General features: G+C 47.7%; 1 protein-coding gene across 4 annotated transcripts in view; it reads left to right on the top strand.

Moving 5' to 3' along the window:
- lnx2b (ligand of numb-protein X 2b) overlaps positions 1–24,335 on the top strand; it is a 61,719-nt gene extending 37,384 nt beyond the window's left edge. For all 4 annotated transcript variants that reach the window (XM_078412024.1, XM_078412025.1, XM_078412023.1 and 1 more), the window contains 8 exons: positions 6,256–6,443; positions 10,664–10,860; positions 13,307–13,681; positions 15,721–15,876; positions 17,809–17,983; positions 20,046–20,268; positions 21,416–21,574; positions 23,759–24,335. In XM_078412024.1, coding sequence (XP_078268150.1) covers positions 6,256–6,443; positions 10,664–10,860; positions 13,307–13,681; positions 15,721–15,876; positions 17,809–17,983; positions 20,046–20,268; positions 21,416–21,574; positions 23,759–23,894 — 1,609 coding nt within the window. In that variant the 3' untranslated portion in view covers positions 23,895–24,335. The remainder of the gene's footprint in view (positions 1–6,255; positions 6,444–10,663; positions 10,861–13,306; positions 13,682–15,720; positions 15,877–17,808; positions 17,984–20,045; positions 20,269–21,415; positions 21,575–23,758) is intronic.
- The last annotated feature ends 221 nt before the right edge of the window (positions 24,336–24,556 follow it).

Genomic DNA, 24,556 nt, shown 5'->3' with positions numbered 1-24,556 from the left:
CTGTGTGAGCGTGTGTGTGTGAGCGTGTGCATGTGTGAATTTGTGTGTGTGCATGTGAGTGCGTGAGTGGGCGTGTGAGTGGCTGTGTGTGCGTGGGTGTGTGTGCATGGGTGTGTGTGTGAGCACGCGCGTGTGTGTGCATGTGTGAATTTGTGCGTGTGAGTGGGTGTGTGAGTGCACGTGTGTGTGTGCATGAGTAGATTTGTGAGTGTGCATATGAGTGTGCATGAGTGGGTGTGTGTGCTTGGGTGTGTGTGAGCGTGTGTGTGTGTGCATGTGTGAATTTGTGTGTGTGCGTGAGTGGGGTGGGTGTGTGTGAGCGCGCGCGTGTTTGTGTGCATATGTGAATTTGTGTGTGTGCGTGCGAGTGCACATGCATGTGCATGTGTCACGGAGTGTATCAGACACAAGAAGCTGGAGTAACTAGGGGTGGCACAGCGGTAGAGCTACTGCCTTACAATGCCAGAGTCCCAGGTTCGATCCTGACTACGGGCACAGAGTTTGTGCGTTCTCCCCGTGACCTGCGTGGGTTTTCTCTGAGATCTTCGGTTTCCTCCAACATTCCAAAGATGTACAGGTTTGTAGGTTAATTGGCTTGGTGTAAATGCAAAATTGTCTCTAGTGTGTGTAGGATAGTGTTAATGTGCGGGGGTCACTGGTCGATACAGTCTTGGTGGGTGGAAGGGCCTGTTTCTGTGCTGAATCTCTAAACTTAACTATGTGGGCTGGGCAGCATCTCTGGAGAACATGGATAGGTGATGTTTCGAGTCAGGGGCCCTTCTTCAGACTGTCCGTTGAAAGCTCGCCATGTTCTCCGGAGTTGCTGCCGGACTCGTTGAGTTATTCCAGCATTTTGTGTCTTTTCACGCTAATACCAACATCTGCGGTTCCTTGCTTCTATCTATTTTCCATTTGGACTTCAGGAAGTAAGATCAAACGTGGAGAGGATGTTTATGCTAGTGGGAGAGTCTAGGACCAGAGGGAACAGCCTCAGAATAAAAGGATGCACCTTCAGAAAGGAGATGAGGAGGAATTTCTTTAGTCAGAGGGTGGTGAATCTGTGGAATTCATGGCCACAGGCGGCTGTGGAGGCCAAGTCATTGGATATTATTATGGCAGATAGTGGTAGATTCTTGATTAGTATGGGTGTCAGGGGTTATGGAGAGAGAAGGCAGGAGAATGGGGTTGAGAGGGAGAGATAGATCAGCCATGATTGAATGTCGGAGCAGACTTGACGGGCTGAATGGCCTAATTCTGCTCTTGTGACTTGTGAAAGTGCAGCATGACTTATTTTTGCCTCTAGGGACTTCCAAGCCGGTGGTGTAAATAATGGGTTATCTGCCCTGACCTTAAAATGGGAACATCACCGACCAGTGTAGTGTACCATCATAATCATGATGTCAATCCCAAATTGCATTTGGCCGTCATTGATTCAACTAATTGGGCGGCACGGTGGCGTAGCAGTAGAACTACCACCTTACAGCGTCAGAGATCCGGGTTCCATCCTGACTGTGGTTGCTGTTTGTACAGAATGTATACGTTCTCCCCGTGACCCGCGTGGGTTTTCTCCGAGATCTTCGGTTTCCTCCCGCACTCCAAAGACGTACACCTTTGCAGGTTAATTGGCTTGGTATAAAAATGTAAAATTGTCCCTGGTGTGTGTGGGGTAGTGTTATGGTGCTGGTCGGTGCGGACTCGGTGGGCTGACTGGCACTGTATTGCTAAACTAAACTAAACTAATCTCAGCCAGGGACACCACTGAGAACTTCAGCGTGTCTCCCAAACCCGTGCACCAGGGTGAACAGGAACATTAGTCAAGATTCTTGCTCCTGATTGCCACTGGAATATTGGCAAGAGGATGTCAGATGAAGATTCATTGTGGCAGTAGTGGACTGTGTGTTCATTTGTGCTGTCAACACTAATGTCGTGACCTAGCGATTGATTGAGGCACCGAAAGAACGGTCAAGAAACCCACGATTCCTCTCGCTGTACTTCCTTGCAGCTTTTTAATTTTTTTTAGCTTTTTAGTTTTTGGAGATACAGCGCGGAAACAGGCCCTTCGGCCCACCGAGTCCGCGCCGCCCAGCGATCCCTGCACACTAACACTATCCTACACACACTCTGGACAATTTACACATACACCTAGTCAGTTAACCTACAAACCTGCACGTCTTTGGAGTGTGGGAAGAAACCGAACCGAAGATCTCGGAGAAAACCCATGTGGTCACGGGGTGAACGTACAAACTCCGTACAGACGGCGCCCGTAGTCAGGATCGAACCCGGGACAGCGGCGCTGTAAGGCAGCAACTCTACCGCTGCACCACCCTAAATGATTCTTACATCAGCCCTAAATGCTTCTTACATTCTGTCATGGCTTTGATGCTATCTTTTGAAATTTCCTTTTGCGTCATTGCTGAGTGTCACAACGATCTGAAGCTACAATAAACAGTGTTTAAAAGGTCTTGTACTCAAAGGGATACGGAGAAAGGGAATGCAAGCTAACGATAAACAGCCTGTCCTCACACTAAGATAGACACAAAGTGCTGGAGTAACTCAGCGGGTCAGGCAGCATCTCTGGAGAAAGGGAATAGGTGATGTTAGAGTCTGAAGAAGGGTATCGACGAGAAACATCACCTGTTCCTTTTCTCCAGAGATGTTGCCTGACCCACTGTTACTCCAGTATTTTGTTCCTATCTTCAGTGTAAACCTGCATCTGTGGTTCCTTCCTTACGTTAAGCCAATTTGCTTTTAGTTTTAGAGATACTCTGTACTCTGTACACTAGTTTCATCTTACACACTAGGGGTAATTTGCAGAAGTCAATTAACCTACAAACCTGCACGTCTTTGAAGTGTGGGAGGAAACTGGAGCACCCGGAGAAAACCCACGTGGGTCACGGGGAGAATATGCAAACTCCTTACAGACAGCACCTGTAGATAGGATCGAACCTGAGGCTATGACCTCTAGTCCTTGACTCTCCCACCAGTGGAAACATCCTTTCCACATCCACTCTATCCACGCCTTTCATCATTCTATACGTTTCAATGAGGTCCCCTTCAACCTTCTAAACTCCAGCGAGTACAGGCCCAGTGCTGTCAAACGCTCATCATATGCTAACCCACTTTTTCCTGGAATCATTCTTGTAAACCTCCTCTGGACCCTCTCCAGAGCCAGCACACCTTTCCCTCAATATGAGGCCCAAATTTGCTCACAGTAGTCCAAATGCAGCCTGACCAGAGTCAAAGAGTGATACAGTGTGGAAACAGGCCCTTCGGCTAGGGTTGCCAACTGTCCCGTATTAGCTGGGACATCCTGTATTTTGGGCTAAATTGGTTTGTCCCGTATGGGACCGCCCTTGTCCCGTGTTAGGCCCAGGGGCCGCTGTAGGTCCGGACAGTGTAGGTGCCACCTAACGGAGGTTGCGTAGCAACCTGCCTCCTGGCCCGGGCGGCCGCCATTGGTGGAGTGGGAGCACGTGGCCGCTGGCTGGGTGAGGTCGCGCAGGACGGTGACGTCACCTTGTCCCTGACATGGGAGTGAGGTGGTTGGCACCCCGACCTTTGGCCTAACTCACCCACACCGGCCAACAATGCTGATTTACACCAAAGATAGACACAAAAAGCTGGAGTAACTCAGCGGGTCAGGCAGCATCTCTGTAGAGAAGGAATGGATGACGTTTTGTGTCGAGACCCTTCTTCAGACTCCTGAGATGCTGCCTAGATACTCTAGCACCTTGTGTCTTTTTCTTTAAAGTAAGATGGAGATTGTTTTTACTCCAACTGCAATGAGAACCACAAACAATAATATCAGAGCTAGTTCCTCCCAATGTCCTCTCTCTGTCCCTCCCCCTCCCCCTCCCCCTGGGTCTGAAGAAGGGTCTCGACCCGAAACGTCGCCCATTCCTTCTCTCCAGAGATGCTGCCTGACCCGCTGAGTTACTCCAGCATTTTGTGTCTACCTTCTACAGAGGGTGGTGGAACACGGAACGAGCTGCCAGAGGTGGTAGTTGATGCAGGTATTGCAACAGCAGTTAAAAGGCACTTGGATAGGTATGGTTTAGAATGATTATGGGCCAAAAGCGGGCAGGTAGGACTAGCGACAGCATGGGCTAGTTGGGCCAAAGGGCCTGTTTCCACTCTGTATCTCTAAAGTAAACTAAATTAAACTAAATTAAATTTAACTAATTAAGCGTTGTCCAACAAAACTTAAAAAAACAGATGAGACGAAACCACCTTTTTGTTTTGTTAGACTTTGTACGCAATTTCGTGCACGTGTTTTCTTTCAACAAGAAAAGTAATTATTTAGCTGTGATGATTGATTAAATGCAAAATTATTATTTTTGTTGGAGCATGTTTTAAAACATGGAATCTGGGAGTTGATTGATTGAAAGATACAATCATGGAAACAGGCCCTTCGGCCCACTGAGTCCACGCCAGCCATCGATCAACTGCCCAGTCTAGTTCTGTGGTTAGTTTTAGGGTGGCACAGTGGCACCTGGTTGGGCTGCTGCCTCACAGCACCAGAGACCCAGGTTCAATCCTGACCTTGGATACTGTCTGCGCGGAGTTTGCACATAACGTCACAAGAGATAGGAGTAGAATTAGGCCGTTCGGCCCATCAACTCTACTCCTCCATTCAATCTCTCTCTCCCTCCTCACCCCATTCTCCTGCCTTCTCGCCATAACCCCTGACACCCGTACTAATCAAGAATCTGTCTATCTCTGCCTTAAAAATGTCCACTGACTTGACCTCCACAGCCTTTTGTGGCATCCCTGTGATCACGTGGGTTTCCTCCAGGTGCTCCGGTTTCGTCCCACCTGCCAAACACGTGCGGGATTGTAGGTTAATTGGCCCTCTATAAATTGCCCCCAGTGTGTAGGTAGTGGATGAGAAAGTGGGATGACATGGAACTAGTGCGAACGGGTCGGCATAGACATTTTGGGCCGAAAGGCCTGTATCTCTAAACTATAAGCATTACTGGCAGCTTTCAGTGATGTGGGTGGGAGCCTTGGCCTGCAGTGGCATTTTCAGAAGCCCTCACGGAAACAAGATTTGAAAACTGGAGACTGTGAACTAATAATATTTGTTTTTCAATTTTCACACATGAAGTTTTGTTTTGGTTGAGTGTCTCTCTGTTTATTTATAATAAGCTGTTAATGGAACATATTATACCACAGGGACAGGCCCTTCGACCCACATTGGCTGTGCTGTACTTGATGCCAAGTTAAACTAATGTCCTCTGCCATCACGTGATCCATATCCCCTCCATTCCCTGTATATCCATGTGCTCATCTGAAAGCCTCTTAATCACCACTATCACATCTGTCTCTGCCATCAGTCCTGGCTGATCTATCTCTCTCTCCTAACCCCATTCTCCTGCCTTCTCCCCATTACCTCTGACACCCGTACTAATCAAGAATCTATCTATCTCTGCCTTCAAAATATCCACTGACTTGGCCTCCACAGCCTTCTGTGGCAAAGAATTCCACAGATTCGCCACCCGCTGACTAAAGATATTTCTTCCCAAAATGCTGGAGTAACTCAGCAGGTCAGGCAGCATCTCAGGAGAGAAGGAATGGGTGAGGTTTCGGGTCGAGACCCTTCGTCAGACTGATATTTCTGCTCCTCTCGTTCCTAAAAGAACGTTCTTTAATTCTGAGGCTGTGACCTCTAGTCCTGGACTCTCCCGCAAGTGGAAACATCCTCCCCACGCCCACTCTATCCAAACCTTTCACTATTCTGTGTGATTCAATGAGCCCGCCCCCCTCATTCTTCTAAACTCTTTGACATTTTCACCCTCGGGGCAAGAAGGCTCTGAATGTCTACCCTGTTTAGTTTAGTTTAGAGATACTGTATGGACACAGGCCTTTCGGCCCATCGAGTCAGCACACACCACGTTCACTCCGAACACTAGCACTGTCCTGCACACACTAGGGACAATTTACAATTTGCCAATTAACCGACAAACCCGCACCTCTTTGGAGTGTGGGAGGAAACCGGAGCACCCGGAGAAAACCCACGAGGTCACGGGGAGAACGTTCAATCTCCGTACAGACAAGCACCCGTCCCCAGGTTCGAACCCGGGTCTCCGGAGCTGTCAGGCAGCGACTCTACCGCTGCGTCACACCAATCTCCCTTTACACTCTGCCCCTTTCTACTTAAAGCTGTGCCCTCTGGTCTTTGGCGTTTCCGCGCCGGGGCCTAAAGGTTCAGAGTGTGAACCCCGATGAAATGTAATGAAGTTTCATGTCTCGTAGGTGCGCTGGTCTGACGAAGTATCGGGCCAAGGCTGAGAACAAGCGGCAGGCGAGCTTGAAGGGGAGCCAACACAACGCGGCTGAGGACCCAGCGTCAGCACCAGAGGAGTCCACAGCCGCCGCTGCCACCTCAGCGGCTGAGCCCGGGCTCGTGAACCCCGCCTTCGAAGAAGACCGAGACGAAGACGGTAAGAACTGCCTCTGGAACGTTGTCAGTGGCCCTGCCTGGGAAATATGGCCCTTAATTTAGTGTGGTGTAGAGATATTGCAACACTGGGAGATTAAATGCAGCATCAGTAATTCCTATGGGTTTCTTCAGAAGCCTTGTGGTGAGCGTTTTTTTTACGGTTATTCTTGTTTTTAATTAGATTTAACGTTTATTTAATTAAATTTAACTTTGACAACTGCAATGTTCGTCCAGTATTTGAACTTGTGCCTTTGTTGGCCGTGTATTAGCTCATCTTGTAACCTTACCACGACACATAACATCCTGAATGGCGGGACTGTCGTATGTTGAAAGACTGGAGCGACTAGGCTTGTATACACTGGAATTTAGATGGGTGAGAGGGGATCTTATTGAAACGTATAAGATTATTAAGGGGTTGGACACGTTAGAGGCAGGAAACATGTTCCCAATGTTGGGGGAGTCCAGAACAAGGGGCCACAGTTTAAGAATAAGGGGTAGGCCATTTAGAACTGAGATGAGGAAAAACTTTTTCAGTCAGAGAGTTGTGAATCTGTGGAATTCTCTGCCTCAGAAGGCAGTGGAGGCCAATTCTCTGAATGCATTCAAGAGAGAACTAGATAAAGCTCTTAAGGATAGCGGAGTCAGGGGGTATGGGGAGAAGGCAGGAACGGGGTACTGATTGAGAATGATCAGCCATGATCACATTGAATGGCGGTGCTGGCTCGAAGGGCCGAATGGCCTCCTCCTGCACCTATTGTCTATTGTCTAAGATAGACAAAAAATGCTGGAGTAACGCAGCGGGACAGAAAACATCTCTGGAGAGAAGGAATGGGTGACCTTTCGGGTCGAGACCCTTCTTCAGTCTGACTCAAAAAGTCACCCACCCATTCCTTCTCTCCAGAGATGCTGCCTGGCCCCCTGAGTTACCCCAGCATTTTGTGTCCATCTTCGGTTCAAGGCTTGGAAATGTACCGTTGTTCCTTCCCAGTCTCCTGCATGGACTTGCATCAGAGGGGGAAGCCGAAACACTCATGAACAAAGCAAAACGCCGAGGGCATTTTATTTTATACACATTGGTTTCCTGCAAGGTTCTTGTTCCTGTTACTGAAACACAAGGATAGATTTGTTTAGTTTAGTTTAGTTTAGTTTAGTTTAGAGATTCACCGTGGAAACAGGCCCTTCGGACAACCGAGTACACACCGACCAGCGATCCACGCACCCTTGCATAATCCTGCACACACTAGGGGCAATTTACAATTTTACCAAGCCAATTAGACTGCAGACCCATTAAAATAGAGTCATAAAGTCAGGCTCTTCTGCCCAACTTGCCCACACCGACCAACATGCCCCATCTACACTCGTCCCACCTGCCCACACCGACCAACATGCCCCATCTACACTCGTCCCATCTGCCCACACCGACCAACATGCCCAATCTACACTCGTCCCACCTGCCCACACCGACCAACATGCCCCATCTACACCTGTGTTTGGCTCATATCACTCTGATTTTCCCTACTCTGTGTACTTCTCCCCTATCTATTTCCCTCAAGATCTTCCCCACCTCTATTAAAAAATCACCCCTCATCCTCCTACACTCCAAGGAATAAATAAATCACCCCACTGCTCCAAGGAATAGAGTCCTAGCCCAGTCCTAGTCCTAGTCCTGGACAATAGACAATGGGTGCAGGAGTAGGCCATTCGGCCCTTCGAGCCAGCACCACCATTCAATGTGATCATGGCTAATCTTTCCCAATCAGTACCCCGTTCCTGCCTTCTCCCCATACCCCCTCTCCCTATCACTCAGGCCCTCCAGCCCAGCAACATCTTTCCTGTGACAGAGACCAAAAATTAAATACCATACTCCAAATATCTTATATTAATTAATTATTAATATTAATTAATATCTTGTAGCTGTTTGAGTGGTGGACACTGCCTGGGTCTCGACCCGAAACATTCCTTCTCTCCAGAGATGCTGCCTGCCCCGCTGTGTTACTCCAGCATTTTGTGTCCATCTTCGGTTTAAACCAGCGTCTGCAGTTCCTTCCTACACATTGAGTTTGACAACAATGTGTGTACATGCAATTCTGGCCAACACAATGTAGGAAGGATGTGATTGAGCTGTAGAGGGGAATTGCAGGATATTGACAGCTGTGAGGAGAGATTGTATCAGCTGCATGTTGTTTTCTTTGGGAAAAGTAGGTCATAGAATCATAGAGGCGTCTAGCACGGAAACAGGCCCTTCGGCCTAACGTTGATGCCGACCAAGATGCCCCATCTAAGCTAGGCCCACCTGCATCTACGCTAGTACCACCTGCATCTACGGTAGTCCCACCTGCATCTACGCTAGTACCACCTGCATCTACGGTAGTCCCACCTGCATCTACGCTAGTCCCACCTGCATCTGCACTAGTCCCACCTGCATCTACACTAGTCCCACCTGCATCTAAGCTAGTCCCACCTGCATCTACGCTAGTCCCACCTGCATCTACGCTAGTCCCACCTGTATCTACGCTAGTCCCACCTGCATCTACGCTAGTCCCACCTGCATCAGCGGTAGTCCCACCTGCATCTACACTAGTCCCACCTGCATCTACGCTAGTCCCACCTGCATCTACGCTAGTCCCACCTGCATCAGCGGTAGTCCCACCTGCATCTACACTAGTCCCACCTGCATCTACGCTAGTCCCACCTGCATCTACGGTAGTCCCACCTGCATCAGCGGTAGTCCCACCTTCATCTGCGCTAGTCCCACCTGCATCTAAGCTAGTCCCACCTGCATCTACGCTAGTCCCACCTGCATCTACGCTAGTCCCACCTGCATCTATGCTAGTCCCACCTGCATCTACGCTAGTCCCACCTGCATCAGCGGTAGTCCCACCTGCATCTACACTAGTCCCACCTGCATCTACGCTAGTCCCACTTGCATCTACGCTAGTCCCACCTGCATCTACGCGCACAGACACAATAGTTCAAATGGTTGCTTATATAGAATGATATTTTGATTTCAATTCCATCTGCTACATCGTCCTATTATTATGAAATCTGAGTCAATAAATTGGGTTCTATTAAACATAGGGTTGTGCATGTTTAGTTTAGCCTAGTTTAGTCTAGTCTAATAAACTAGATCCGATCCCAGTGTTGTGCCAGGTGGGGCAGCTGGTAGAGTTGCTGCATTACAGCGCCAGAGACCCGGGTTCGATCCTGACCACAGGTGCTGTCGGTGTGGAGTTTGCACGTTCTACTTGTGACCGCTTGAGTTTCCTCCGGGTGCTCCGGTTTCTTTCCACATCCCAAAGACGTGCGGGTTTGTCGGTCGATTGGCCCTCTGTAAATTGTTCCCAGTATGTCGGGAGTGGATGTGAAAGTGGGATGACATAGAACTAGTGTGAGAGGGTGATCACTGGTCGGCGTGGACTCGGTGGGCCGAAGGGCCTGGTTCCATGTTGCATTGGTCACTGTGACAGAGTGGCTGAGTAGAGGTGTTGTCTGTAGGATGAGATGTTGCAGTTCTGGTGAAAAGAATCCAACGCCTGCAATGAGGTAGGTTGGAGGATTGTGACTGCACCCTAGCTTATGGGAGAACTCTGACATAATTCTGATAACCGAGGAGAAGACAAAGTTGTCCCTGTGTCTGGTGCTACTCGCTTTCAAGCTTTCGCGCCTTCTGCCTGATGAGAGAGGGGAGAGGAGAGAATGACCAAGGTGTAAAGGTCCTTGGCTGCTTTGGCTGCTGTTCCAATGGCAGTGTGAGGGGTAACTGGAGTCAATGGTGGGGATTCTGGTCTGTGTGATGGACTAGGCTACATCTACAACTCTCTGCAATTTCTTGCGGACCAGGGCAGCATGGTGGCGCAGCGGTAGAGCTGCCGCCTCACGTGTCAGAGACCCGGGTTCTATGGTTGCTGTCTGCACGGAGTTTGCACGTTCTCCCCGTGACCGCGTGGGTTTTCCCCGGGTGCTCCGGTTTCCCCCTGCACTCCGAAGGCGTGCAGGTCTGTAGGTTAATTGGCTTTGGTAAAATTGTAAATTGTCCTTAGTGTGTGTAGGATAGTGCTAGTGTAGTGTGTGATCGCTGGTCGGCGTGGACTCAGTGGGTTGAAGGGCCTGTTTCCGAGCGGTATCTAAAGTAAAGTAAGTGTTCCTGAACCAAGCTGCAATCGATGTGACACCGTGTGCTGCCGTCAGGTGTGAAACTCTCAGGGGTTTGCTTCTTTGCAGACTTGCCTCGGCTCTCCAGCCTTCTGGCTGAAACGACCATTGTTGAAATTCATCGGTCCGACCCTCAGGAGGAGCTGGGCATCCAGATAGTCGGTGGGAAGGACACGCCCCTGTGCAACATTGTCATTCAGGAGATCCTTCGCGACAGCATCGTTGCCCTCAACGGGAAGCTGGCACCCGGAGATCACATCACAGAGGTACGTGGCTGACGGGCAATGTTGCAGCTACCTGTGCAAAGCCTGTGTGTTATCCTTTTACAATTATGGAATGTGACAAGGAACAGTGAGATTCCCAATGTGTACAAGTAGCGGCCTCCCTCAGTATGTTGGCCCCTCCTTTGCCCCCCCCCCCTAGCAGTCCCCCCATCCCAGGTCCTCCATTGTTCTTCCCCCTCCCACACGCCGGCTCCTTCTTTGTCCCTCCCCGCCCCCCCCACCCTAGAGCGTGTGTAGGATAGTGTTAGTGTGTTGGGATCGCTGGGCGGCGCGGACCCGGTGGGCCGAAGGGCCTGTTTCCGCGCTGTATCTCTAAATCTAAAAATCTTTTTTAAAAATCGTCCCGTACACTCGCACTATCCTACACACGCTCTAGGGACAATTTACAATTGTTATCGAAACCAATTAACCGACTACCTGCACATCTTTGGAATGTGGGGGTGGGGGGGGGGGGGGAGGGGGGAGAAAACTGACATGGTCATAGGGAGAACGTTGAAACTCTATACAGACAGCACCTGCAGTCAGGATTGAAGCCGGGTCTCTGGTGCTGTAAGGCAGCAACTCTATCAGTGCCATCCTAAGTGGGACAGTTTCTCCCCAGCTGTTATCAGGCAACTGAACCATCCTATCCACAACTACAGAGCGGTCCTGACTTACCATCTGTCTCATTGGAGACCCTGGGACTATATTTAATCAGACTTTGCTGGATTTTATCTTGCACTAAACGTTATTCCCTTTACTCTGTATCTGAACACTGCATACATTGTAATCGAGTATAGTCTTTCCACTGACTGGTGAGCACGCCACGAAAAGCTATGTACTGTACCTCGGTACACGAGACAATAAACTAAACTAAACCTTTAGGGTTGAATGATTGATTGGCGGAGTAGAATGGATGGGCCACATGGATGCTGCCAGGGATGAAGGGCCTCGGCTATGAGGAGAGACTGAGCATACTGGGGTTGTTTTCCCTGGAGCAGAGAGGGGACATGATCGAGGTGTACAAGATAATGAGAGACATAGATAAGGTAGATGGCGGGGAACTTCTTCCACTGGTGGAAGGTTCAACAACGAGGGGACATAGATACAGGGTAAGGGGAGGGAGGTTTCGGGGGGATGTGAGAAAGAACTTTTTCACCCAGAGGGTGGTTGGAGTCTGGAACTCACTGCCTGGGGTGGTGGTGGAGGCGGGAACACTCACAACGTTTAAGAGGCATTTGGATGGGCACTTGAAATGCTACAACATTCAGGGCTACGGTCCAAATGCGGGAAAATGGGATTAAAATTAGACTGTGTTTGGTAACGGGCGGCGCGGACACGATGGGCCGAAGGGCCTCTTTCTGTGCTGTGGGACTCTATGACTCTATGACATGGGTGAATTCTGCTTCAATAACCTATGAACTTATGAAGTTGTCACATAGAAACATAGAAACATAGGAAATAGGTGCAGGAGGAGGCCATTCGGCCCTTCGAGCCAGCACCGCCATTCATTGTGATCATGGCTGATCATCCACAAGCAATAACCCGTGCCTCCCTTCTCCCCATATCCCTTGATTCTACTAGCCCCGAGAGCTCTTTCTAACTCTCTCTTAAATCCATCCAGTGATTTGGCCTCCACTGCCCTCTGTGGCAGAGAATTCCACAAATTCACAACTCTCTGGGTGAAAAAGTTCCTTCTCACCTCAGTTTTAGATTTAGAGATACAGCACAAAAACAGGCCCTTCAGCCCACCGGGTCCGCGCCGCCCAACGATCCCCGCACACTAACACTATCCTACACACACTAGGGACAATTTTTTAAAACTTTTGCCCAGCCAATTAACCTACATACCTATACGTCTTTGGAGTGTGGGAGGAAACCGAAGATCTCAGAGAAAACCCTCGCAGGTCAATAGTCAATAATCGTTTATTTGTCACATACACATAAATGTGCAGTGAAATGAAACATTACCCGCAGTTCAACAATAAGACCAATAAGAATAATCAATAAAAATGCAATAACACATACAATCATAAACTAACACCAAACAAAAGAAACATCCATCACAGTGAGTCTCCTCCAGTCCCTCCTCACTGTGATGGAAGGCTAGAATGTCTATCTCTTCCCCTGCCGTCTTCTCCCGCACAGGGAGAACGTACAAACTCTGTACAGACGGCGCCCGTAGTCAGGATCGAACCTGAGTCTCTGGCGCTGCATTCGCTGTAAGGCAGCAACTCTACCGCTGCGCCACCGTGCTGCCCTTTTAAATGGCCTCCCCTTTATTCTAAGGCTGTGGCCCCTGGTTCTGGACTGGGAACATTTTTCCTGCATCTAGCTTGTCCAGTCCTTTCATAATTTTATACGTCTCCATGAGTCACGGTTAAAATGGATCTTACGATTCCGCTGCGATGATGGATCCGGTGTTGTTACCTGCTTCCCTCCGCCCCAGGTGAATGGAGTGAACATCACCAGCGTACCGCACAGCTACGCCGTCAGCGTCCTGCGGAAGCCGTGCCCCGTCTCGCGTCTCTCCGTGCTCCAGGAGAGGGGCTTCGCCATCCGAGGGTCAGGGCAGGAGAGAAGCGGTGGCAAAGGCGCCCAGAGGCAGACTGTGCAAGTCGCCTTGCACAAACGAGACCGCAATGAACCCCTGGGCATCAAACTCATCCGGAAAGGAGAGGAGGCCGGCGTGTTCATCCTGGATCTGCTGGAGGGTGGATTGGCTGCTCGCGACGGGAAGCTCCACAATAATGATAAGGTGCTGATGATTAACCAGCAGGACGTCGCATCAGGCACCCCAGAGATGGCAGCACATATCATACAGGTAAGTGCAGCCAGGCTCCGGAGTTAGGAGCAAAACGGGGTACTGATCGAGAATGATCAGCCATGATCACACTGAATGGCGGTGCTGGCTCGAAGGGCCGAATGGCCTCCTCCCGCACCTCGGCTGTGGAGGCCAAGTCAATGGATATTTTTAAGACGGAGATTGGCAGATTCTTGATTATTACGGGTGTCAGGGATTACGGGGAGAAGGCAGGAGAATGGGGTTGAGAGGGAGAGATAGATCAGCCATGATTGAATGGCAGAGTAGACTTGATGGGCTGAATGGCCTAATTCCGATCCTAGAACCTACGAACGTTGCAACAGTACCTGGGTCAGAGAGGGGGGATTAGAAATAAATGAGGATGAGAGGGGATCTTATCGAAACGTATAAGATTATTAAGGGGTTGGACACGTTAGAGGCAGGAAACATGTTCCCAATGTTGGGGGAGTCCAGAACAAGGGGCCACAGTTTAAGAATAAGGGGTAGGCCATTTAGAACAGAGATGAGGAAAAACGTTTTCAGCCAGAGAATCTGTGGAATTCTCTGCCTCAGAAGGCAGTGGAGGCCAATTCTCTGAATGCATCCAAGAGAGAGCTAGATAGAGCTGTTAAGGATAGCGGAGTCAGGGGGTACGGGGAGAAGGCAGGAACGGGGTACTGATTGAGAATGATCAGCGGGGTACTGATTGAGAACGGGGTACTGATTGAATGGCGGTGCTGGCTCGAAGGGCCGAATGGCCTCCTCCTGCACCTATTGTCTATTGTCATATGATCCAAACTAAAAGCGTTGATTTGTGCAGGGATGGTACGATACGATACGATACGATACGATAGAACTTTATTTATCCCAGGAGGGAAATTGATCTGCCAACAGTCATAAAACACAAGATACATGAGACATAAAATTAAAGTGACGATTGGAAAGGATTGGGGATGTGCAAAGATTGGGGGGGGGGGGGGGGGGTCAGTCTACCCCACGACAGAAGGGGGACGAATCGTGCAGTTTGATAGCCACAAGGATAAAGGATCTTCTGTGGCGTTCTGGGCTGCATCTTGGTGGAACCAAGTTTTGGTATCTGTGATATGCCACTATACTGTGGTAAAACGTAGTCCTCTCTAAGCAGGGATTTTTCGATTTTAACCGGTTCACTGCCAAGTTTTTGTTTCACCATTGGCCATGGCCCGTGTATAGAAACATAGAAAATAGGTGCAGGAGTAGGCCATTCGGCCCTTCGAGCCTGCACTGCCATTCAATATGATCATGGCTGATCATCCAGCTCAGTAACCTGTACCTGCCTTCTCTCCATACCCCCTGATCCCTTTAGCCATAAGGGCCACATCTAACTCCCTCTTAAATATAACCAATGAACTGGCCTCAACTACCTTCTGCGGCAGAGAATTCCACAGACTCACCACTCTCTGTGTGAAGAAATGTTTTCTCATCTCGGTCCTAAAAGACTTCCCCCTTATCCTTAAGCTGTGACCCCTGGTTCTGGACTTCTCCAACATCGGGAACAATCTTCCCGCATCTAGCCTCTCCAACCCCTTAAGAATTTTATATATTTCAATAAGATCCCCCCTCAGTCTTCTAAATTCCAGCGAGTATAAGCCCAGTCTATCCAATCTTTCTTCATATGAAAGTCCTGCCATCCCAGGGATCAATCTGGTGAACCTTCTCTGTACTCCCTCTAAGGCTAGAATGTCTTTCCTCAGATTAGGAGACCAAAACTGTACACAATACTCCAGGTACGGTCTCACCAAGGCCCTGTACAACTGCAGCAGAACCTCCCTGCTCCTATACTCAAATCCTCTTGCTATGAATGCTAACATACCATTCGCTTTCTTCACTGCCTGCTGCACCTGCACGCTTGCTTTCAATGACTGGTGCACCATGACACCCAGGTTCACCACTCTCTGTGTGAATCACCACTTTCTGTGTATACCGGAGTGTGGCACTGAACAGGTTAAGGTAAAAAAAATAATCTCCCCTTCGTTTCATTGTGAAATAGATGAATACCTTTCTGTTCATCCCTTTGTCAGTCTAGTGAGGGAGTCGTCAGCTTTACCGTCCAAAGGTGCCTTGACCAACAAAGCCCGGAGATTATTGAGGAGGCGGGCTCGAGCAACAGTAGCCCCTCTCGGCAGCGGAACAAGTCTGTGCATCATCATTGTCGCCGACGCTCTCACTACCAAAAGGTAAGTGGCAGGGCGATGCCCTAAACGGCAAATGGCTAACACGCGTACGTACCTATTCCACATTGCTTTATTTCCCCTTTCAAAAGTCAATGCTTTAACTTAGAACGCTGTGGGCAGCATAGCGGCACAGCGGTAGAGTTGCTGCCTTAAAGCGCCAGAGACCCCGGTTCGATCCTGACAATGGGTGCTGTCTAGTTGGAGTTTGTACCCTCTCCCTGTGACCATGTGGGTTTTCTCCGGTTTCCCCCCATGCTCCAAAGTCGTGCAGATTTGGAGGTTAATTGGCTTCTGTAAATTGGACCTAGTGTGTAGGATGGAACCCGAGTATGGTTGGTTGGTTAGCACAGACCCAGTGGGCCGAAGGGCCTGTTTCCATGCTGCATCTCTGAACTGGACTAAACTTGCCATTGAGGGCGTGCAGCGTAGGTTTACTAGGTTAATTCCCGGAATGGCGGGACTGTCATATGTTGAAAGACTGGAGCGACTAGGCTTGTATACACTGGAATTTAGAAGGATGAGAGGGGATCTTATAGAAACGTACAATATTATTAAGGGGTTGGACACATTAGAGGCAGGAAACATGTTCCCAATGTTGGGGGAGTCCAGAACCAGGGGCCACAGTTTAAGAATAAGGGGTAGGCCATTTAGAACAGAGATGAGGAAAAACTTTTTCAGTCAGAGAGTTGTGAATCTGTGGAATTCTCTGCCTCAGAGGGCAGTGGAGGCCAATTCTCTGAATACATTCAAGAGAGAGCTAGATAGAGCTCTTAAGGATAGCGGAGTCAGGGGGTATGGGGAGAAAGCAGGAACGGGGTACTGATTGAGAATGATCAGCCATGATCACATTGAATGGCGGTGCTGGCTCGAAGGGCCGAATGGCCTACTCCTGCACCTATTGTCTATTGGATAATTTCGATAACCATTTCCAAATTCCTCGATACCCAAAAGTTTGACCAATTTTCATTCCTCACATTGTGCGCAGGAGGTTTCACTTTTAGCAATTGGTTCGCAAATCTATAATTTATTGTCAAATGTTAGATTCTTTTGATGTATACGTCAATAAAATTCTCAGAGCTGCAAACTAACTTGTCAACAAACTTAAAAGCCTAAAACTCTTTTGTTGAATTGGGCCAAACTACTTTTGTTTTAATTTGCCAAACTAGCCAACCACCATGAGTTCAACATAGAAACATAGAAAATAGGTGCAGGAGTAGGCCATTTGGCCCTTCGAGCCTGCACCGCCATTCAATATGATCATGGCTGATCATCCAACTCAGTATCCTGTACCTGCCTTCTCTCCATACCCCCTGATCCCTTTAGCCACAAGGGCTACATCTAACTCCCTCTTAAATATAGCCAATGAACTGGCCTCAACTACCTTCTGTGGCAGAGAATTCCACAGATTCACCACTCTCTGTGTGAAAATAAACTTTCTCATCTCGGTCCTAAAAGACTTCCCCCTTATCCTTAAACTGTGACCCCTTGTTCTGGACTTCCCCAACATCGGGAACAATCTTCCTGCATCTAGCCTGTCCAACCCCTTAAGAATTTTGTAAGTTTCTATAAGATCAACATCTTTAGTTTAGTTTAGTTTAGTTTAGAGATACATCGTGGAAACAGGCCCTCCTGCCCACTGAGTCCGCACCGACCAGCGATCCCCGCACACTAACACCATCCTAAACACATTAGGGACGATTTACGATTTTACCCAGGTCAATTAACCTACAAAACTTAAAACTTGAGAGTGTAGGAGGAAACAGGAGCACTCAGGGAAAACCCTCACATATTTCACGGGAAGAACATACAACCTCCGTACAGACAAGCACCCATAGTCAGGATGGAACCCGTTTCTCTGGCACTGTAAGGCAGCAACTCTACCACCATGAAACTTCACTCTTTTAATCGTCTAACGGTACAGCTATTTCCTTTCAGGATTTATCACAGGCTTCAATGTGCGTCGAGAAAACAGTTCTGGTAAAAAAGGAACCTCGCGATTCTCTGGGTATAACAATATCAGGCGGCCGTGAAAATAGGTACAAGGTTCCGATATACGTGACCAGCATCCAACCTGTTGGCTGCCTGTACAGGGACCGCAGAATCAAGAGAGGTAAGATTTTGAGAGCATTTTTGTGATGGTTGCATTACCATACATCCCAATCGTAGTCTACAAATACACAGTGCACCATCAGGGCATGCTTTTAGATTTCACGCTACTGCACGCAGTGTGTATTTTATGTTCAAAAGTCCGTACGGAGTTTGTACGTTCTCCCCGTGACCTGTGTGGGTTTTCTCCGAGATCTTCGGTTTCCTCCCACACTCCAAAGACGTACAGGTATGTAGGTTAATTGGCTGGGTTAATTAAATGTAAAAATTGTCCCTAGTGTGTGTGGGATAGTGTTAATGTGCGGGGATCGCTGGGCGGCGCGGGCCCGGTGGGCCGAAGGGCCTGTTTCCGCGCTGTATCTCTAAATCTAAATCTAAATCTAAAAAAGTGACAGGAGCAGAATTAGGCCATTTGGCCCATTGTCCACTCTACCATTCAATCATGGCAGATCTATCCCTCTTCACCCCATTCTCCTGCCTTCTCCCCATAACCCCTGACACCCGTACTAATCAAGAATCTATCTATCTCTGCCGTAAAAATATCCACTGACTTGGCCTCCACAGCCTTCTGTTGCAATGAATTCCACAGATTCACCACCTTCTAACTAAAGAAATTCCTCCTCATCTCCTTCCTAAAGGAACGTCTTTTAATTCTGAGGCTGTGACCTCTGGTCCTAGACTCTCCCACTAGTGGAAACATCCTCTCCACATCCACTTTATTCAGGCCTTTATCTATTTGGTAAGTTTCAATGAGGTCCCTCCCTCTTCCTTCTAAACTCTAGTGAGTGTAGGGCCAGTGCCGTCAAACGCTCACCATATGTTAATGATAACACTCGTTCCTGGGATCATTCTCGTAAACTTCCTCTGGACCCTCTCCTGAGCCAGCACATCCTTCCTCAGATATGGTGCCTAAAATGGCTCACAATATTTGGTGTTACAATCTGATTAATTGAATTGATAGAAAGATGCAGCATTGGAACAGGCCCATCGGCCCATCGAGTCCAGTATTGGATCGGGTGGATTGTAAATGGAAATCTGATCTGAAGCTTTTGGGTTAAAATTGTCCTTTTCTGTTTATGTCAGTTAATTGCACAAAAAGAATAGACAATTGTACAACCAGAACTTATCTAATTATATGCCGTAAGGGAATGTGGTGATAGGACTGAAAGGAAAATAAATGTATTAGTTCTTTATTTTAAATAATTCGGTGTTCATTGACTCTAGCGACACAAGGAACTGCAGAAGTTAGAACGTTTAGTTTTAGTTTAGTTTTGAGATACAGCGCGGAAACAGGCCCTTCGGCCCACCGGGTCCCCGCCGATCAGCGATCCCCGCACATTAACACTATCCTACACCCACTAGGGACAATTTACCCAGCCAATTAACCTGCAAACCTGCACGTCTTTGGAGTGTGGGAGGAGACCGAAGACCTCGGAGAAAACCCACGCAGGTCACGGGGAGAACGTACGAACACCGTACAGACGGCACCCGTAGTCGGGATTGAACACGGGTCCCCGGCGCTGCATTCGTTGTAAGGCAGCGACACACAAGTGCTGGAGTAACTCGGCGGGTCAGGCAGCATCTGTGGGGGGGATGGATAGACAACGTTTCGGGTTGGGATCTTTCTGACATTCAATTTTGTCTATCCATGTTCAATCCTGGCTACGGGTGCTTGTCTGTACGTTCTCCCCGTGACTTGCGTGGGTTTTCTCTGAGAACTTCGGTTTCCTCCCACACTCCAAAAACGTACAGGGTTGTAAGCCAATTGGCTTGGTATAAATGTGAAAATTGTCCCTAGTGTAGGGTAGTGTTAATGCGCGGGCATCACTGGTCGGTGCGGACTTGGTGGGCCAAAGGGTCTGTTTCCGCGCTGTATCTCTAAACTAATAAACTAAGCTGAAGATGGTGACAAAATGCTGGAGTAACTCAGCGGGACTCTCGACCGGAAACGTCACCCATTCCTTCTCGCCAGAGATGCTGCCTGTCCCCGCTGAGTTACTCCAGCACGCCGTGCCACCCTTGAAGGGGGCATGCCACTTTGATGTGTTGAATATTTTCTGCCCTAGGAAATGTGCTGCTGAACATCAATGGTGTGGATCTCACGCAGTTGAGTTATGGTGAAGCCGTCTCGGTTCTCAAGTTGAACGCGGCCTCTTCAACGGTGACGCTGAAAGTGCTGGATTTGCCCGAGCCAGAGGTGTTGTCGACATCAGACGAGCTTTTGGAAGCGGGGAAGGAGAACAGTTACGATTGGTCACCATTGTGGGTCGTGTGGCTAAGTTTACCAAGGTGAAGCCAGACTATCGAAATGATAGACGCATAATTATTCCTTTGTTGCATAATTGTTATAGTGGAGTAGAAGAAAAAATGGCAGATAATGTAATAGTGTTCCATAAAAGGGTTGCGATTAAACAAGTTTAGTCGTCTACCAGGCAACTAAATCAATTGAACAATGAAAAAACCACAACTTGCATTTTTAAGAAGATTTAAAAATAGATAAGAGAATAATTCATAGGTTATAGGAGCAGAATTAGGCCGTTCGGCCCATCAAGTCTACTCCGCCATTCAATCATGGCTGATCTATCTCTCTCTCCTAATCCCATTCTCCTGCCATCTCCCCATAACCCCGACACCCGTACTGATCAATATTCTGTTCATCTCTGCCTTAACTTGGCCTCCACTGACTTGGCCTCCACAGTCTTCTGTGGCAATGAATTCCACAGATTCATCACCCTCTGACTAAAGAAATTCATCCTCATCTTTCTAAAAGTTTGTCCTTTTATTCTGAGGCTGTGACCTCTGGTCCTAGTCTCTCCCACTAGTGGAAACATCCTCTCCACATCCACTCTATTGAGGCCGGAATATTGGATAACGTTCTTTGATTGTTTTTTTCGGATGTTTGGTCATTAAAACTTAAGACCATTCAGTATCCTTGAAAAATGTTGATATGTTTCAAAATTGAAAATCTGATCAAAATATGACTGTACATAAGCACAAACCAAAACAAAATGTGTAGGAAGGAACTGCAGATGCTGGTTGACACTGAAGATAGACACAGAATGCTGGAGCATCTCAGCGGGACAGGCATGATCTCTGGAGAGAAGGAATGGGTGACATTCCGGGTCGAGACCCTTCTTCAGACAAAGACACAATGAAGAAGTGTCTCGACCCGAAACGTCACCTATTCCTTCTCTCCAGAGATGCTGCCTGTCCCGCTGAGTTACTCCAGCATTTTGTGCCTAAATTGTGTTATTGTACTAATCTACAAATAGACCAATTAAATTTGGACTAAAAATTGATTTAACTTGATTTAATTGTCAAAGAATTACCGTAAATTTGGTGTCTGTAATAGCTGGACTTGAACAAAATTGTGTCTTTAGCGAGAATGATCTTAATGCACAGACACCTGTTGACCTTTTTCGTTCTCCGTTTGCAGTTACCTTCACTGTTGCAAAGACATTACTTTGTTCAAGAGTAACTCTGAAAGCTGGGGATTCAGCATAGTTGGGGGCTTTGAAGACAGCCAGGAAAACCATCCTTTCTTCATCAAAACCATTGTACCCGGCACACCAGCGTACTTTGATGGAAGATTAAAGTAAGTGAAATTCAACAACAACCAAGGTGATGCTTGGCTGCACTAAAAAAATAACTTGGCTGCAGCTTTTTTATCACATCACCAGTAAAGCTCGGAGAATTTGCATAGGAAGGAACTGCAGATGCTGGTTTAAACCAAAGATAAACACAAAATGCTGGAGTAACTCGGCAGGAAGAGGCAGCATCTCTGGAGAGAAGGAATGGGTAACGTTTTGGGTCGAGACCCTTCTTCAGACCGAGAGTCAGGGGAGAGGGGAACGAGAGATATGGACGGTGATATGCTCAGAAAATACGTGTCTGTGTTAGGCATTGGTTACACTCCAATTCGAGTAATATGTGCAGAAGTGCTCACAAAATCACAAGACTTGAGAAACAAAGGAATTTGTTATCAATATTTTCAACTTTTTGAAAGGTTCATGGTGACCTAAAAGATTGATAGCTCACAGAATTTATTTCAGAAATTGAAATGAGCACCACAAATCAACTTATATTCTGGACACACAAGAGACGGCAGATGCTGGAAAGTGGAGCAAAAGTAAACTGCTGTAAGAACTCAATGACACAAAGTGCTGGAGCAATTCAGTGGGCCAAGCAGCAGCTCTGGAGAACGTGGATAGATGGCGTTTTGGGTCGGTATCTTTCTTCAGACTGATTGTGGGGGCGGGAGGGGAGGAAAGAGAAAGAAAGCTGGAAGAGAGGAGACGGCAGGACAAAACCTGGCAAGTCTGAAGAAGGTTCTCGACCCGAAAATAAAAGGTGGTTGCAGCAAGGTCAGTTGAAAGACAATTTGGATTTATTTCCATTTGGGAACGATCAGGTAGACACACAGTGTCCCTTGCCCAAAATAGGGAAATTGAGAACCAGAGGACATAGATTTAAGTTGAAGAGGTAAAGATTTAATAGGAATATAAGGGTGACTTTTTCATACAAAGGGTGGCGGGTGTATGGAACGAGCTGCCAGAGGAGGTAGTTGAGGCAGGGACTATCCCAACATTTAGAAACAGTTAGACAGGTACATGGATAGGATTGGTTTGGAGGGATATGGGCCAAATGCACGCAGGTGAGACTAGTGTAGCTGGGACATGTTGGTCGGTGTGGGCGAGTTGGGCCAGTTTCCATGCTGCACCAATTGTGCACTAAAACATTTTGCCTAAAACATTTGTTACTGACTTCCTCCAGCATTTTGTGTGCTGAGTTACTCCAGCATTTTGTGCTTCTCTCCTGGGATGCTGCCTGACCTGCTGAGTTTCTCCAGCATTTTGTGCTTCTCTCCTGAGATGCTGCCTGACCTGCTGAGTTACTCCAGCATTTTGTGAATAAATACCTTCGATTTGTACCAGCATCTGCAGTTATTTTCTTATAAAACATTTTACCCAATGTGTTGCCACTAACGGTCACCTCCAATTTTAATTGTCCTCAACGGACATAGAAACCAAGTGCCCATTTGTGTTGGCCATTGTGTATGAGAACTTAAAGGTGCAATTTACAGCCTTAATTTATCTCTCAAATAATGTGGCAGCAATAATCTAGTCAAGAATACTCTGCTCTCCATAGCACCTTCTGCTTGCAACTATGTTAAGTGAGGGAGATTTGAGGTATGACCCCTTCCTATAATTCAGTACTGCTGTTGGAAGCCATATAGGTGAACCTAGAAGGCATGACTATAGATGAAAGCTAAGCCCTGATGTTTTCCGTTTTCATTGTGCCGGTCAGTTTTTGAGCTATGCATTTTAGTTAAGTAACTAATTGCAGAGCCAAGGTAAATGTAGGTAAGTATTGGATCTGTCAAGATCTGATTGAGTGGCAGAATAAACACCGAACTACATGCTGTTCACACGACTATCACACCACATGCTGCCTCACAGCGCCAGAGACCCAGGTTCGATCCTGACTACGCCTGCTATCTGTACGGAGTTTGTTCGTTCTCCCCGTGACCGTGTGAGTTCCCCCCCCCCCCCCCCCCGAGATCTTTGGTCTCCTCCCACACTCCAAAGACGTACAGGTTTGTCGGTTGATTGGCTTGGTATAAATGTGAATTGTGTAGGATTGTGTTTAGTGTGCGGGGATCGCTGGTCGGTGCAGACTCGGCGGGCCGAAGGGCCTCTTTCCGCGCTGTATCTCTAACTTGCACTTTGGAGCTTCCATGTTCAATGGGGCAGGGTCTAACTTTCTCTATTCTCCACAGGTGCGGGGATGAGATTGTCACAGTGAATGGTGTTTCTACAGCAGGCATGAGCAACTCAGCTGTCATCCCGATGCTGAAAGAACAGAGGAACCGAGTCACTCTCACCGTTGTGTCGTGGCCTGGGAGTTGTGTGTGAAAACCGCAAGACATAAATCACCACACGGTTTTAATCAGGAAAGCGAGAGCAGTGGAAATGAGCAGATCACCAAAGTGCATTTGTTAACACATTTCAGCGGCATGGTTCTGGATATTTGAGATTTTTACATGAATTTATAAAGGCAGGAAAGGTGTAGGGGATTGTGATAAGTCCTGCCATAAATTCTTATCCAAAGTTTAAGTTTCCATACCAAGTTATACAACTGCCACGTATCTGGACTACAGAGCTGTACAGAAATGGAATCATTCATTATCTGATCTTGCTCCTGCCAATTAAAAGCATTTAGGCACAGACTTGTTGAACATAATTTTTTTTTTGATCTAAAAAGATTAAATAGAAGATTATCACTTTTACATGAGCAGTCAAGCTGTACTTTTAAATCCCAGTTCATTTTTCTCAGATCTACTTCAATGCAAAATGAAAATAAATTTTTTGAGATCAAACTTTACCCCTGCCTCCTGTCTTAACTGAATGATGAACTCAATGCGTTTGTCGCACGAACAAATTCATGGAACCATAAATGGAGGACACCCATAGTTGGATTTTTAGATTTAGATATGCAGCGCGGAAACAGGCCCTTCGGCCCACCGGGTCCGCGCCGCCCAGCGATCCCCGCACATTAACACTATCCTACACCCACT

Source organism: Rhinoraja longicauda, chromosome 15 (genome assembly GCF_053455715.1).
Source record: "Rhinoraja longicauda isolate Sanriku21f chromosome 15, sRhiLon1.1, whole genome shotgun sequence".
NCBI lineage: Eukaryota > Metazoa > Chordata > Chondrichthyes > Rajiformes > Arhynchobatidae > Rhinoraja > Rhinoraja longicauda.
The sequence above is the reverse complement of the archived record's forward strand: the minus strand, read 5'-3'. Positions and strand labels throughout refer to the sequence as shown.